Source organism: Micrasema longulum, unplaced genomic scaffold (assembly GCF_059751315.1).
Source record: "Micrasema longulum isolate JH-2025_06_02 unplaced genomic scaffold, ASM5975131v1 h1tg000112l, whole genome shotgun sequence".
In the NCBI taxonomy this organism is placed as follows: Eukaryota; Metazoa; Arthropoda; class Insecta; order Trichoptera; family Brachycentridae; genus Micrasema; species Micrasema longulum.
Genome location: NW_028277318.1, coordinates 85,581 through 99,647, shown reverse-complemented (window position 1 = coordinate 99,647; position 14,067 = coordinate 85,581). Strand labels below are relative to the sequence as shown.

The 14,067-nt window shown below is 31.7% G+C and overlaps 1 protein-coding gene across 1 annotated transcript; it reads right to left on the bottom strand.

Annotated features, from left to right (window-relative positions):
- Nucleotides 1-4,982: 4,982 nt before the first annotated feature.
- LOC148284532 (uncharacterized) lies at nt 4,983-13,723 on the bottom strand. Its single transcript, XM_088238517.1, has 5 exons — nt 13,170-13,723; nt 11,659-11,787; nt 11,161-11,323; nt 8,872-9,180; nt 4,983-5,308 (listed from the first exon to the last, which is right to left on the bottom strand). Exons 1-5 carry the CDS (start codon nt 13,442-13,444, stop codon nt 5,135-5,137), a joined length of 1,050 nt encoding a protein of 349 aa, XP_088094643.1. The 5' UTR covers nt 13,445-13,723; the 3' UTR covers nt 4,983-5,134.
- Nucleotides 13,724-14,067: the final 344 nt, after the last annotated feature.

The following is a 14,067-nucleotide window of genomic DNA, read 5'->3' as shown; positions in this document are numbered from 1 at the left end:
GTAATTGAAATACGACTGGAAATATCCTTATTTCCTCATTCACCATCCAGAAAATCATGTATTTACATCAGGCTTATGAATTGTCATTGGCTGGTTTAAATAATCACCCTACCTACAACTGTAACATTCATCATTCTGCATTTGCTCGAAGATCCAAGATCTTCTACCATTTTTTTTCCTGTTTTTTTGGAAAGTTAAAGAAAAACTAATGGTCACAAGCCCTGTGTACCTAGACTTCCATATTCTCTTCTAAAATCATATTTTTTTGTTTTGATACTAGTCTTTATAAAATCCCTTAAATATTGAATCCTGTCTTGAATATAAATAAATCAGACATACTTAAAATGAGCGAAGTATGGACTTGGAAAAACTGTATCTCGAGTAATGATTCCCCGATTTACGACCAAAACGCCTTTGACTATTCCTTTATCTTTTAAATAAATATTTTTCCTTAAAGTTGTCCACTGGTTGCACACACCTACACACACTGTCATGTTTATATTGTTTTGACTTCAGACACATTCTGAAACCCAGATAATAAAGGTATTATTATTGCATATTATGTTTATGTTATCATACTGGATAAATAATAAGATTTACTTTAACTTAAGTCCGAATGAAATTTTAGCTTTGGCCAAAAAACATATTCTGCCATTTCGCTTGGCATATTATGCCATTTGGATAAATAAATATCAATTCCTAATACTTGTTTTATCACCTTTGGAAAGGTACAATTATTTACTATTAAAAGTACTTTTGAATTTACGATGATTATTAACACCATAATACATAAAATAAAATAACATTCAGGGGATAAAAATCATTGTTATGTTTCATGTTATATTTTTAGTTTAAAATTAACTTTACAGGCTTGCACTTACTACTACAATGGAATAAAAAAAGGCTCGAGTTCATACGATTTACTGAAATATTTTAATTTTAGGGCTATTTTCTTTTAATTGTAAATAACCGTGTTAGCAAACGGGAAATAAGTTGTGGTAGAGCGGGGTTTGAACCTCAGATCTCCTGATCCGGAGTCCGAGACACTACTCTCGGGACCTCTGAAGGACTCTCTGTAAAAAGGTAACAATCAAAAGAAAAAATAACAATCAGCTAATAAATTCAATTATGGTTTATTTTTAAAGGAATACATAAAAACAACTATTTTCCAATGGATAATTTTTTAAACATTGTTTATAATAAGTAATGAATCTGGTAAATCATAATTGAAATTTTAAATTTACACATAATAATAAAATTAATAGTGTCTAACGAGTCATACACATGGAAATCCTTTTTAAAAATTATATTCACTATTTCTGTACATCGGTTGAATAAATAATCACTGAATAAAATAAAATAAATAAAACAACTTTGTTTTTTACCACTAATTTTTTATTATTTTTTTCCACTTCACCACAGAAATCTTAGAAATAAAAAAAACGATTCATAATAAGAAAACAATAATTAAAAACCAAATAAACAATATTTCTTTTAGTCCTCTCCTGTCTAACTTCGAAAATATTGATATCAAATTACCACCCGTGTAAGGCAAAAACTACTTGATTTATTGGGTCCACGTGTAGTATTTAGTGAACATGATAAAAATAAAAAAGGAATCAATTCATTAGTTACGTAAACCTTGACGAAGAAGCTTGTTTGCTTTGAAACCGGTTGGTGGAAAAAAATAAAAAATAATAATTAGTGGTTAAAACAAAGTTGTTTTATTTATTTTATTATAATGAATAACCACAAAGTTAGTGCTACAAATATAAACTTTATAAATAATCACTTGTTATTTTAAAAGAAAAGCAAATTCCTCCAAAAATAAAGCCAAGGTAATAGATCTGTTTGTCACTACAATACACTTTGACATTTTCAGTTTTATACTTCAAAAGACCTTGGCAGTGATGAACTGCCAGGTATATTTATCCATAATAATTGTGCCGATACACTACTCCCTACCTCCACCAATTAGCTATATATATATACAGCAATGGGACTGCTTGTAAAACTCCTATTCTTATTCTGGAAGATGGGGGTCAGTGCAATATAAGCACCTGACATCACTACTGTGTAGCTCTGTTGTGATGAGTCCCCATAAATTAGTTCTTGCCCTCCAAGCCTTAGTCTTAAAAGAGCCGGGCTACCGAGCGGAGGACGAGTGCCCTCATATTGCTAAATCTTCTCCAAATCCATGGGCTATTGCGTAGGGAGTGAGCGCTTTAATATCCTCAGGTTTTATGATAACCGAAATCAAAATATTTGTCAAATTAATGTATGGTTCTGATTGGTGTTTATTGGCTTATAGAAATACAAAAAATAGCATTACTGTTTTCAATATAAACATTGACAAATTGACCTTTTTATAGCATCATAAAAATTTTCAATAATAGTAAATCATAATTTTAAATGAAAGTTTTCGGTATTCTATTTATTGCCATAAGAAAAATGGAAGGATATTATGGGTTACAATAATAGTAAATCAATCTTTTAAATCATAATTTAAGTTTTCAGAATTCTATTTATTTCCATAAGAAAAATGGAAAGATGTTATGGGTTAGCTTGAGGTATTTTGTTATGAAAATGGCGCTATATAAGTTATCCATAATAATAATAGCACTTAGGACCAATTAAAGCAAATCTGATGCATAGTGATATTTTGTTTACCAGAAAATATTGCATAGAAAGCATTTTAAAAATGAACTTTTCAGATATAGGTACTTATTAGTGTTAAATAATTTGATATTTCTTCATTTTAAATTTATTATTGTTACTACTAATGGACATTACAAACTCATTCAAGCTTACATATGTTTAAAAATAAAATTAATTATGGATTATTTTATTGAATAGATTTTAAATAGTCTATTTATTTTTATAAATAAAAAAATATGTATTTTCCATCCCTATCATTAACATTCAGTCTTTCAAGTTAGATTAAGGTGAAAATTTTCATGTTATGATGGTCATATAATTTTTTATTATTGTATAAAACACACTAGACTTATCTAATACACTTATTTTATTCTACAATAAATTAGTGATTACTATCTTATATCAAGTTACATACAACGTCTAAGTTTACATGTCCATTTAACTTGTATTCAATATTTCAAGCTTTTTAAATTAATCTACAAAATGAAAAATTAGGCAAAAATAGCTTTAATGTTTAAATAATATTAAAATTAATTTACTTTAATATGATCATAGTTGGGAGCAAAGGCGAATTAGTATGTGTATAATTGCAGTGTACTGCCAAGTTAAATTATAAAATAGACGATAGTAAAAATGAGTAATGCAACAAATTTATTTCAACATTATTCGATACTTTTACCAAAAAAATTAGCAGGATCATCTTTAGTAGATGTAATTATTCTAATCAGCTTATATTATGCTTTTTAAAAAAAAAAAACATCACATACATTTAAAACTAGTTGAAGAACATATGAATTGTCTTAAAAAAAAAAAAAAACATAGTTTGCAGAACATATCCTTACAAATAATCACTCATTTAACTTTGAAGATAATAATGAAATTTTACATACAAATCAAAAAGAAAGTGCATTTAATAATTTAGACATATTAGAAAGGCAGTAAATAACAATTGGAATATTACTCATAATCAAATAAATCTAAGCAACAGTCCTATTTATAATATATTTGCTCTCCCCAAACCCACACTTAAACCCCCCTCTCTTCTCCCTCAGCCACACCCAATCAACCCCTGGTGTGTATATTTTATGAATTATTATGATTATTATTATTATTATTCATTATAGGCAGGCAGCATTTGCTGATGCACCTATATCTCGTGTACTGCTTTTCACCTGTGTTCTTCTTCCTTAAAAAAAAGCATCCAAATGGTTTTTTAACTGGTTGACTGAAATGGAATGGACAACTAGGCTTGGCAATTTATTCCAGTTTGAAACTACCTTTCAATTACTTTTGTTATCAGTTAACAATAAAAACATTATTACTCGTATATCTAAAGCATTAAATTATATAAAAAAAATACTTTATGATCTTAGAGACAGGAGAGAATAAACGACAGTACACAATACCATAATATGGTATAATATTATTATAAATACAAAAGTAAATAATTTATTGTAGATCTTACTAACATAATAAAGGTGAAAAGAGCTAAAGTAGCACATTAAAAACGAGATGGTATAAGTATTTTGAAAATGCATGTTAAAAGAAGCCATTTTAAAATTATATTTATATTGACGGTAAAAGGGATAAATGCGCCATAAAGGGCATCTGGCAGGAGTCAATTGAAGACTTCTTAAAATGAAAAAAGGGCATAACTTTTATTTTGAATCAATTCCAAAACAATGTAGGTACGACGGGTGTTATGTAAAACTATTAAAGTTATGTAGGAGACCAAAAACAGATTTTAATGTTCGTCTAAACTTTTTACGCCAATTTGTAAAAATAAGTCTAATATGATAAATCTGTTTTTACGATTTTTATGAAAACATCAAAATTTACGCACGATATTCATGGGTGTCGACTCATAGGACAACATAACAGCTTGAAACTCCGAGAAAAGTGGTATATATAACTCAAATTCTGCAATAGTGGCGCATCAGTAACTTTTATACCGTCGATATGTTATTACTAAAACAACGAGTAAATCACAAACAAAATGTAAAAAGACCTAATTTTTAGTAAATTTAATATAACCTTAGCATATTTCAATATGCTACATCAAAAATACATTTCAAAATATCTGCGGAATAGAATACTGTAAAATAAATATTTTTAACAAACTACGTACCATATTAGTTAATTTAAAAATCTATTAAAAATATAAGTATGCATTCCAATTAAAATTGACATGTTTTATATTCGTTGCAAGTGATTGAAACAAAAAATACATTCCGTAAAAGTTGAACTCACAGTAAATATTTTTATTATGTACACAATTATAAAACATGTGAAATATTTCGACACGACAAAAATGCAATAAAACTTACCCATCTACGGCAAAATTTATTTGTTAAAATAAAAATTATCATATTTAGACTGGTCTATTTATCTATCATCTATTTCAAACAGGTTATTGATTGTTAAATATTTTAGGGTTCTAAAAACTATTTAATATTTTAAAGATCTAAAAATTAATTTATCTGCAAAGTGTAGCATCTATTTGCTGCAGGGATGGTAACATCATTTTAAGTTTTCTGCGGTAAGCGGGATCTTCTGAAATTGGATTCTTGTACAAGTAAACTGTTGCAATCTTCTTGTTTTTTGATAAGTTATCTACGTTACTCCACTCTACAACTTGATTGTCATTCATCTGCAAGAAAAAAAAGGGTTAAAAGTTTTTTTTTTAAATGGTTGCACATAATAACACTGTTGGTAAATAATTGAACTCTTGTTGGCTATCCTTTTTTTTAAAAAAATTATCTGTTTATTTTTCCATACATATATTTACATAGAATTTTAATTACAAAAATACACTTTAAAAAAATACATCTTAAAATTAAGCTATAACATAAATTGGAAATAATGCCCACAAAGACTTCAGCGTCTGAGCGTGGGCTATTCCTTTTTTTAATTATTGATAAGTTTAAGCATATAAATATGGTATGATATGACCATTAAAAGAAAAGAAAAGAAAAACAAAATTAACATATGCTGATATTACAAAAACAGTCAGGCTTCCCGGCGTAAACGGGAGGCCGCCCTCCCAAGCAGAGCCGAGCGGCAAAGCCGGAAGGTAGGGGCACGACTGCACTGACTACAAGTCAACCTCAATACCCCTAAAAAGGACTTCCCACCCAGTCCAAGTGGTCCAGAGAGGCGAAGGCAGTCAGCGGCAGAGCGGAGCGAAGACTGGAGAGCGGGAGCACACACAGGGCAGACAGACGGAATAAAACACGATGTTCACTGTTTAGGGACTGAGCTCAACTGGTTTAATATTTAAAAAAACAAACCTTATAAAGCTTTGCATCTCGGGCTCGGCGGAGCTAGTCATAATGTTGGCCAAATGGCCCAGAGTGGAGGGGGTCGCACTACCCCCCGACACTCTAGGCACCAGGTCGGCTGCAGGTATAGTAAATACCGGCACGCTCCACCCGTACGAGCTATTTCGTTGATAGCCGCGACGTGCACAGCAAATATATTTTATTAATAGCGGCCATTTTTGGGCTTGTAACATGGCTAATTATTATAATTTATATTTTTTTACAATAGCTTATAGGTTATAATTTCTTCGGTATCGCTGAGGCCAGACCCGAAAGCGAACATTTTTCTTTATTGAGGGTCCAGCACTCAACTAACAGATACTGGGGTTCCTAGCTAATTTTTACATTAAATCTGCGCATCCGGAACAATATCAAATAAGTCTTTACAGAATTAAAAACTTGATATATCTATGATATGCATGATGGCAAGATAGGCTTATGCTTCAGGTGATAGTCAAGGACTATTAAATATTGCAGCGTAAAAACATATTTTTCAAATATTTCATGTCATCCATGTCGGAAATTGAATCTGAGACCTCTCGCACGGGAGGTAAATACACTGATCACTAGACCATGACATACGAAAATTGATAATTTTTTTGGAACATGAAAATAACAACCATTATTATAATTGAACGTAGTTACAAGTATGTTCCCTCATATATTCCAGAGTAGAATTATGCAGTGACCTATACATAAGCCAACATAGTTTGTATTCCACCCTCTGTGGAAAATGTAGTTAGTGTAATTCCTGGGAGTGACATGACTGAACTTAGAGATTCCTAAAATAAGTCTCACTGCAGCATTTAATACAGACTGTAGGCGAGTAATTTTATTCATTGGTAAACCTGCGTACATACCATTACAATAATCAACTCTAGAAATTCAAACCCATTTAATAATTGACGGGCGGCATCAACCAGTAAATTTTTCAGATGTATTTAATTTGTCTCAGCTGGTTAAAGCATGAACTAATTTGAGCGTCAAGAGAGAGGTCAGAAAAGGAAGAATCCCAACGGTGGGTAAAGCGGTACTCCTTATATCAGGTAGCGCCGTACCCTGAATCAAATTCTATTGTCTGACTTATGATATCCACAGTTGTTCTGTTTTAGATGGGTTTAATTGCTGTCCATCTTTCAAAAAGGTGTATCTCGAATTTGTTGATTTTTATGACTTTTTAAGAATTTGCTTGGAAAATTTTCACCTTTGCAAATAATAATCTTACTGTATTTTGCTGGTTTTTATTTGTTATTTTAAGACAGTATGATGTCCATTTATTCCATAAATATAACTTTTTATTTTTACTAAAATATTCATAATTCCATTTTCACACAAAACGAGATACACCTTTTTGAAAGATAGACAATGAAATGTGAGTCTATTTTCAGCCATTCAGTTTCCTATATTCTCAATGCATTCATCAAATTAATTAACAAACACACTCCTCTCGCCTGGTTTACAATAAAAATAAATCTTAGTACCAAACACATAATAGTGAGACCACAATCCACATTCTTTGATAATATTATCTATATCTTTAGAGTATAGGAGATAGAGGAGTGGTCTGAGTACTAACTAGCCTTGAGATAACCATAGCATATCTTACTCCGCACCCGATTGTGGATAAGGCACCATATTAAAACACCAAATGAAGCGTACTTCGATCATCTATTACACGAAGGTAAGGTGATCAGTCTTTATCAGATCAGGTGATCAAATTTACAAAAGATTCGTGTTTTTTTATTTTTTGAATTGACATTTAATGTTTTCAATGCCGTCAGAGCAACCTAAGTATATACAGTCAATTCGTCTGTCACCTTCAACCAAATTTTCTCGATTCTAATGGGGATAGGGTATGTTAGTTCATTAGCTTGTCAGTAAACCGGAAGAAACAAGTCCGATCGAGAGAACCAGAACCATTACCACCTCTCCAGGGGCCCAATAATTCATACCTATTAAGCCTAAAAGAAAATCATTGTTCATAAATTCGCTTTATTTCTAGCACCATTTAAGACGAAAACCTAGCATCAACCTACTCAAAATCTAGCATCTTAGTCAAGACCTATCAACCAATCTAACAACCAACCTTATTAACCACACGTAATATGAAAATACAATCTTACATACAAGGACAGTGTCCTCAATAACACACTACGGCGGCAAAGTAGCAGCCCAGCTCGACCCCCGACCGATACACACCTCCCAGCCTTACTCGTTAGTGTATTAGTAGATAAACCCTTTTCCCTTTTATGGAAATAGACAACACATGACTTGAGTTCAGTTCTGTATTGCCACCATGAAGATCATCCTATTCAAATCCGGTTAGGGCCAAAAACAACAATGCGCATTTAGAATCCTCGAAGGGCATCCCACTTTTCCACCCATACGCAAGCAAATTTTACAAGTTTACTCAAATTGTTCGTACTGCAGAAGAAATTGGAATTCCATGCCGGTCTCGTTACCTCCGTCAAGCCATCAAGCATCGTCTCTCTTTCCACGTCAAGAATAGGACATCTCCGAAGGATGTGTTCAGCTGCCTGCATGCCCAATCTGCACACGCAGTCCAGATTTTCAGCAAGGACGAATTCATAGTTTGCCCCTGAGTTCTCCATGACCCGTTACTAGCTGGATTATGTAGTGACTCATGTTAAGGGACTTAAACTCCATTCTGCTATGAATGCTCGGGAAAAAAGAGTGAGTCCATCTCCCTGTAGGCATAGTATTAAACCACCTTAAAATCCAATTTTTCACATTAAACCTTCAAGGAATGGAGTCGGCGACTTCAAGCATGGTAGAGGAAACCGCCGACCACTAAACTACGAGACCAACTTATCCCCACTCAGTTTCATTTTTTTTGCCTGGGTACAGAACAGTTATTATTTGAATCTCTTACCCAAAATTCTTCCAGATCAACCAAGTGACTAACATTCTCGATAATAGATATTTTGTTCATAGCAAGATCCAGTGTTGTAATCAACACATTGTTATCCAAATTCTCGATGACTGTCAACTGGTTTTCAGACAGATACAATTGATCCAATTTCAACAAATTATTTAGGTTTTCAATTTTCACCAGACGATTGTTTTGTAAACTCAGACATTCCAACTGTGGCAAGTCATCCAGATTTTGGATTTTTGATATTTTGTTTTTTGCCAAGTACAGTTGTTTAAGTTCAAGCAAACCATTGAGATTTTTGATTTCCTGAAAAATAACAAATTGAAACAATTTAACATTTATTTTTGTTTATAAATTAACAGTACAATAGAACTCCGTTTATCCGAACTACAGTTATCCGGATTGCCAAATATCTGGATCGTTATCAGGAAATATAAAATAAAAGAGATATTATATTAATAAATAAAAAAGTGAATCCACCCAATGACAGGTGACAAGGTCTGTAAATGCCTAGACTTCCATATTATCAAAAGCTTCATTTCTGTTGAAAAAATATCTAATATTGATATCAATACTGTCAGGCAAAATTGGGAATTTTAGACATACCCATTACTACTACCACTGTGCCATGGGCAGAGAGGATGCACCGCCACACACATCTATCCTAGCATACATTCCTAGCTTCTTCTATATTCATACATCTTGTAATACATGTCCTTCGGTTCTGCCTGCTTTTGTCCTCCTCCCACGTTACTGTTCATTCTCGCCATATATACCTGTTTACCATTCTTTCATCATCCATTTGTTCTAGATGACCAATCCATCCCAGAGACTATCTTATAAATTATACCTGACTTAGATTTACACTCTCGCCTGATTTCATCATTCGTAACTATGTCATACACTAAAATACTGTTAATGCTTTTTCTTGATTTTGTTATCATTTTCATGATTACTTTATTATTGTTTTTTCTTATTTTACAAGGGAAACAAACAGCTTGTAAAAAAAATATATGAAGATAATTTTTTTTTGAGTTCTTTTTCTTCATTTTTAAATGTGCACCTATGCACACACGCCAAAAATAATGCTTGTACCGATGATGTAATTTTAATAATACAAACTGTGTTAAAGAAAAATAATGTAATATTCTATAATATCTGGCAATAAATATGCATATATATGCAATAAATTTATAAATAAATATATGCAATAATAACAAAAACCTAAATATGTGCTCCTTTTCATATTTCTTTGACTTGTAGCCTTGATTTATATTCATTGACAAGAAAAATATCGACCTCGTTAAATCTATCGTTATATAATAAATTGAGGTTCACTGAACTGTTTTACAATAAATTTAAGATTGCTATTTAAATAAACTTGAACCCTTATGTTTCTTTAATGATGCATCAGGACCAATTATGGTGCACAGTCGCCTTTGCCCAGAATGATCAGGCGGGTGAACGATCATCAAGATCTTGATTATTATGGTGTAAGGATGTCTTTCTTTACAAATCAGCTAAAGAATCTGTATAGTTAGCCTATGCTTTTTACTTAATCTAAAAAATCTATCATCTGTCTTTGCTGCTTATTTCTGTTCCTTATATTTTTTTATTCCTTTGTAAAAATTTCTTTTAATTGTAATGTTTATAATGGACTTTGTCCGTAAATAAATAAATAAATAAATAAATAAATTGCATCGTGACTAGGGTTACCATATGACAGGAGTTTCCCGCATTTGACAGGCATTTTAAGGTCTAGACAGGCGTGCGGCCAGCATTGCTCTGAGACAGACATTTTTTAATTTCGCCTGATTTCTAAGCATATGAATAGTCATCGGTCATCCAAGCTTTTTTTGACCCAATAGTACCCCTCTTTCCCCAGTATGTACTGACTTATTTTTCAGAATCTACCGCTTTTTACCTAAGACAGGCATTTTTATAAAAAATCAGGCATTTTAGGCACCCCATTAATTTTGAAATGGTAACCCTAATTGTGACAAAATTACAGAGTATACATGAAAATAAGATGATTAGACTTAGGCTCGAGATATTTAGTCCAAGGCTTTTGGATAAATATATCGGGAATCGAACCTGCTAACTACCATACCACATGGTAGACATATAAACTGACACGTGTTAAATTTATTGAGAATTATTAATGGAATTCTATTGAATTGAAGTAATAACTTATATTTTTATTAGATTAAACGGATAAGCACTTGGCCTGTAAGACCCAGTATTTGAAAACTAGGTAATAAGTAAAAAATTAACATTATTATTCACCCTTATTTTGTTATCGCCAAGTTCCAAGAGCTCCAACTGTTCTAGATGTTTGACATTTTCAATCTCAGTTATTTTGTTAGAACTCAAAAATAATTTTCGGAGATTTACCAATTTTTCGAGACCACTTATTTCCTTAATTCTGTTGAATGAGATATCCAAAATTCTAGAAACCGAAATAAAATTATTATTAACATCAAACAATAAGAGCAAACATATTTAGAAAACATATTTTTCATTCCAATGCTGAGAAAAAAAAGAGTTTGAGAAAATAGAAGAATAGGCAAACTTCCATAGTCCCTTCTCAGAGACTTTATTCTTCTTGAAATACATGTCTATATTTTTATAAACTTCCTAGTGTTAAATCTAGTATTTATGTAAAAATATGAAATATTATTGTTTTATGTATGTCTTAAAATTTATATATTGTAATGGCTGTTGTGTAATAAATAATTGAATTGAAATAAACATTAAGAATACATAAAACTATTAGGTACTCACTCAAGGTTAACGAGACAATCCAAATTTTCAATACGAGTAATTTGGTTGTCATACAATTCCAACTCCACTAACGTAACGAGAGTCTCCAAATTTTCTATGGTTTTTATTAGGTTCCAGCGTAGATACAGTCTGCAAACAAGTCATTTTATTTCATACCCTTGCAATAACTCTGATAAGTTAGTTCGTATTAATGAGAATGAAATTAATTTAGTCATGATTTCAATAATCAAATGAATTACTTCAAGGTGAAGTTTGAGCAATCGTCCATTGGCGATTGGTTTATTTGCTTTCGGTATGAAGCTGCAGCAATTTGTCCAATGCTGATTGGTCTATTTCTATTCTAATTCATTGATCAAGGGTCAAGCTGGATCAATTTCACTAATTATTTTAATTCAGTGTAAAGTTGAAGCAATTCTTCAATCGATCCATTTGCATTCAAATTAATGAATTCATACGAATATCACAGTTTTCTTTCAAGTTCAGTGTAAAACTGGCACAATTAGATTTGTATTTTCATTTGCTCAGAACGAATTCATTTTGTACAACTCTAATAAGGATATTTATTAAATGAACTTAAGAGAATCTCGGGGATTCAGGCAGTAAACTAAAAAAAAAATGAACTAAGAAAAATGAACATTTGAATTGCAATTTACGACAAAATAAGTTGACAAAGAAAGAACACTGAAACATAATTGATTCCTCATTAATCTTAGGAATATAAATGATATTATATATTGCTTTTTTTTTCATTAAATATTGATGTGTTACGTATTTGTTAAAATTGTGACATAATATAAACATTTACATTTAATAACAAGTAAAATAAAATAAAAATGAATACAATAGTTTAAATTTTTCCAATAGCTTTTTTCTGCAGACACTATTAGTACAAATATTTATTTTTAGTGAATACTATAGACACACCACAAAAGGATACGACAGACAGCCTCCTTTCAACACCTCATTAAACAGCAGAATGCGCATTAGGCACTGCTGCAATGGTTCTGACCTGTTTGGAATCCATGTCCAGGACTCTGCCATTTGCGAATGTCAGCTTGATGAGGAAGATTTAAACCATGTTTTTTTTGGATGCCCCACAAATGATTGTTATCCTGATTTCCTATCCGACCTCTCTGATATTAATATCCCTTTCTATATTAATATTCTAACTTTTCTGTCCCTACCCAATAAACATGTATTTAAAATTCTATGTAAATATCTAGTTAGTAATGGTGTTAGATGTAAATATGTTATATTATAATATTAAATGTTAAGTTCTCAATATACAAAACACTAACTTACTAACCTGAATGTATTACTAACACATGTAAATAAACGTAAAAACAGAAAACTCAACACTGGCCAGAACACCCGAGTTGAGAGGTGAAAAGACCATAAAAAAAAACGAAGAAGAAGAAGTCCTTTAAAGTATAATAGTAAAAATATTAGTTGCATTAAGAACTGTAAAAATATTAGTTCCATTAAGAATAGTAAAAAAATATGATAATAACCTTTCTATACACTGTAGGGGTTCTAGGTTTTCAATCTTTCCAATTCTGCCATGGTTCAAATCCAATTCTAATGCATCGACATCTATGACTACAATTTCTTGAGACGATTCATCTTCGGCCTTTTCACCGACGATAGTGGCAGACTCTTGGACACGAACTATTTCATTGGAATGTTCTTTGTTTAACGCTATTGCATCTTCGACTTTTGCGTTGTCTTCTAGATTTGTATCAATTTTGATCTGAGCATCTCCTGACATACCGGCATTGGGATCCATTGCTGATAATTTTTAAAATCAACACGAAATAGATTAGATAAAATAGCGGAACAAATATATTTTTCTAACTTGGTATCTAAAAACGGCGCGTTGTAGATATATGGGTAAATCTAAAGTTCCAATTTTTAAAAATACGAAACAAATTGTACAGCACTGAAAATCGACGAAATTGCAAATTCCCTACTCGTTTGTCAGATTTGGTCAAATTCAGAATTATCAAACTGACCAACTGACGGCTGACGGCGTTCTTTTGACTTTGACAGATACGGCCATAGAACCATAGAACCCAGAACGATATCTGTAGTCTGTGACTTGAACACAACCAGAAACTATACATTATGCATGAATATAAAAGGTAGTAAAAAAAATGTAACTTCTGTTTTAAAACGTTTACCCTCCCGAAACAGTTTCACAAAAATAATTTAAATCGTTTAAAAAACAAAAACTAAATGATCAGGCGCAGAAGTAAATAAAAAAAACATTTCACCTCGCACGAAAAATTCAACGCTCGCCGCACTCCATACCACGTTCCGCCCTTCAAACTCAAACTTCATATCTTTATCCATAATACCTACCTACTAGTAAGGAGATTACACACACATATACGCACGAAATCTCCCCGG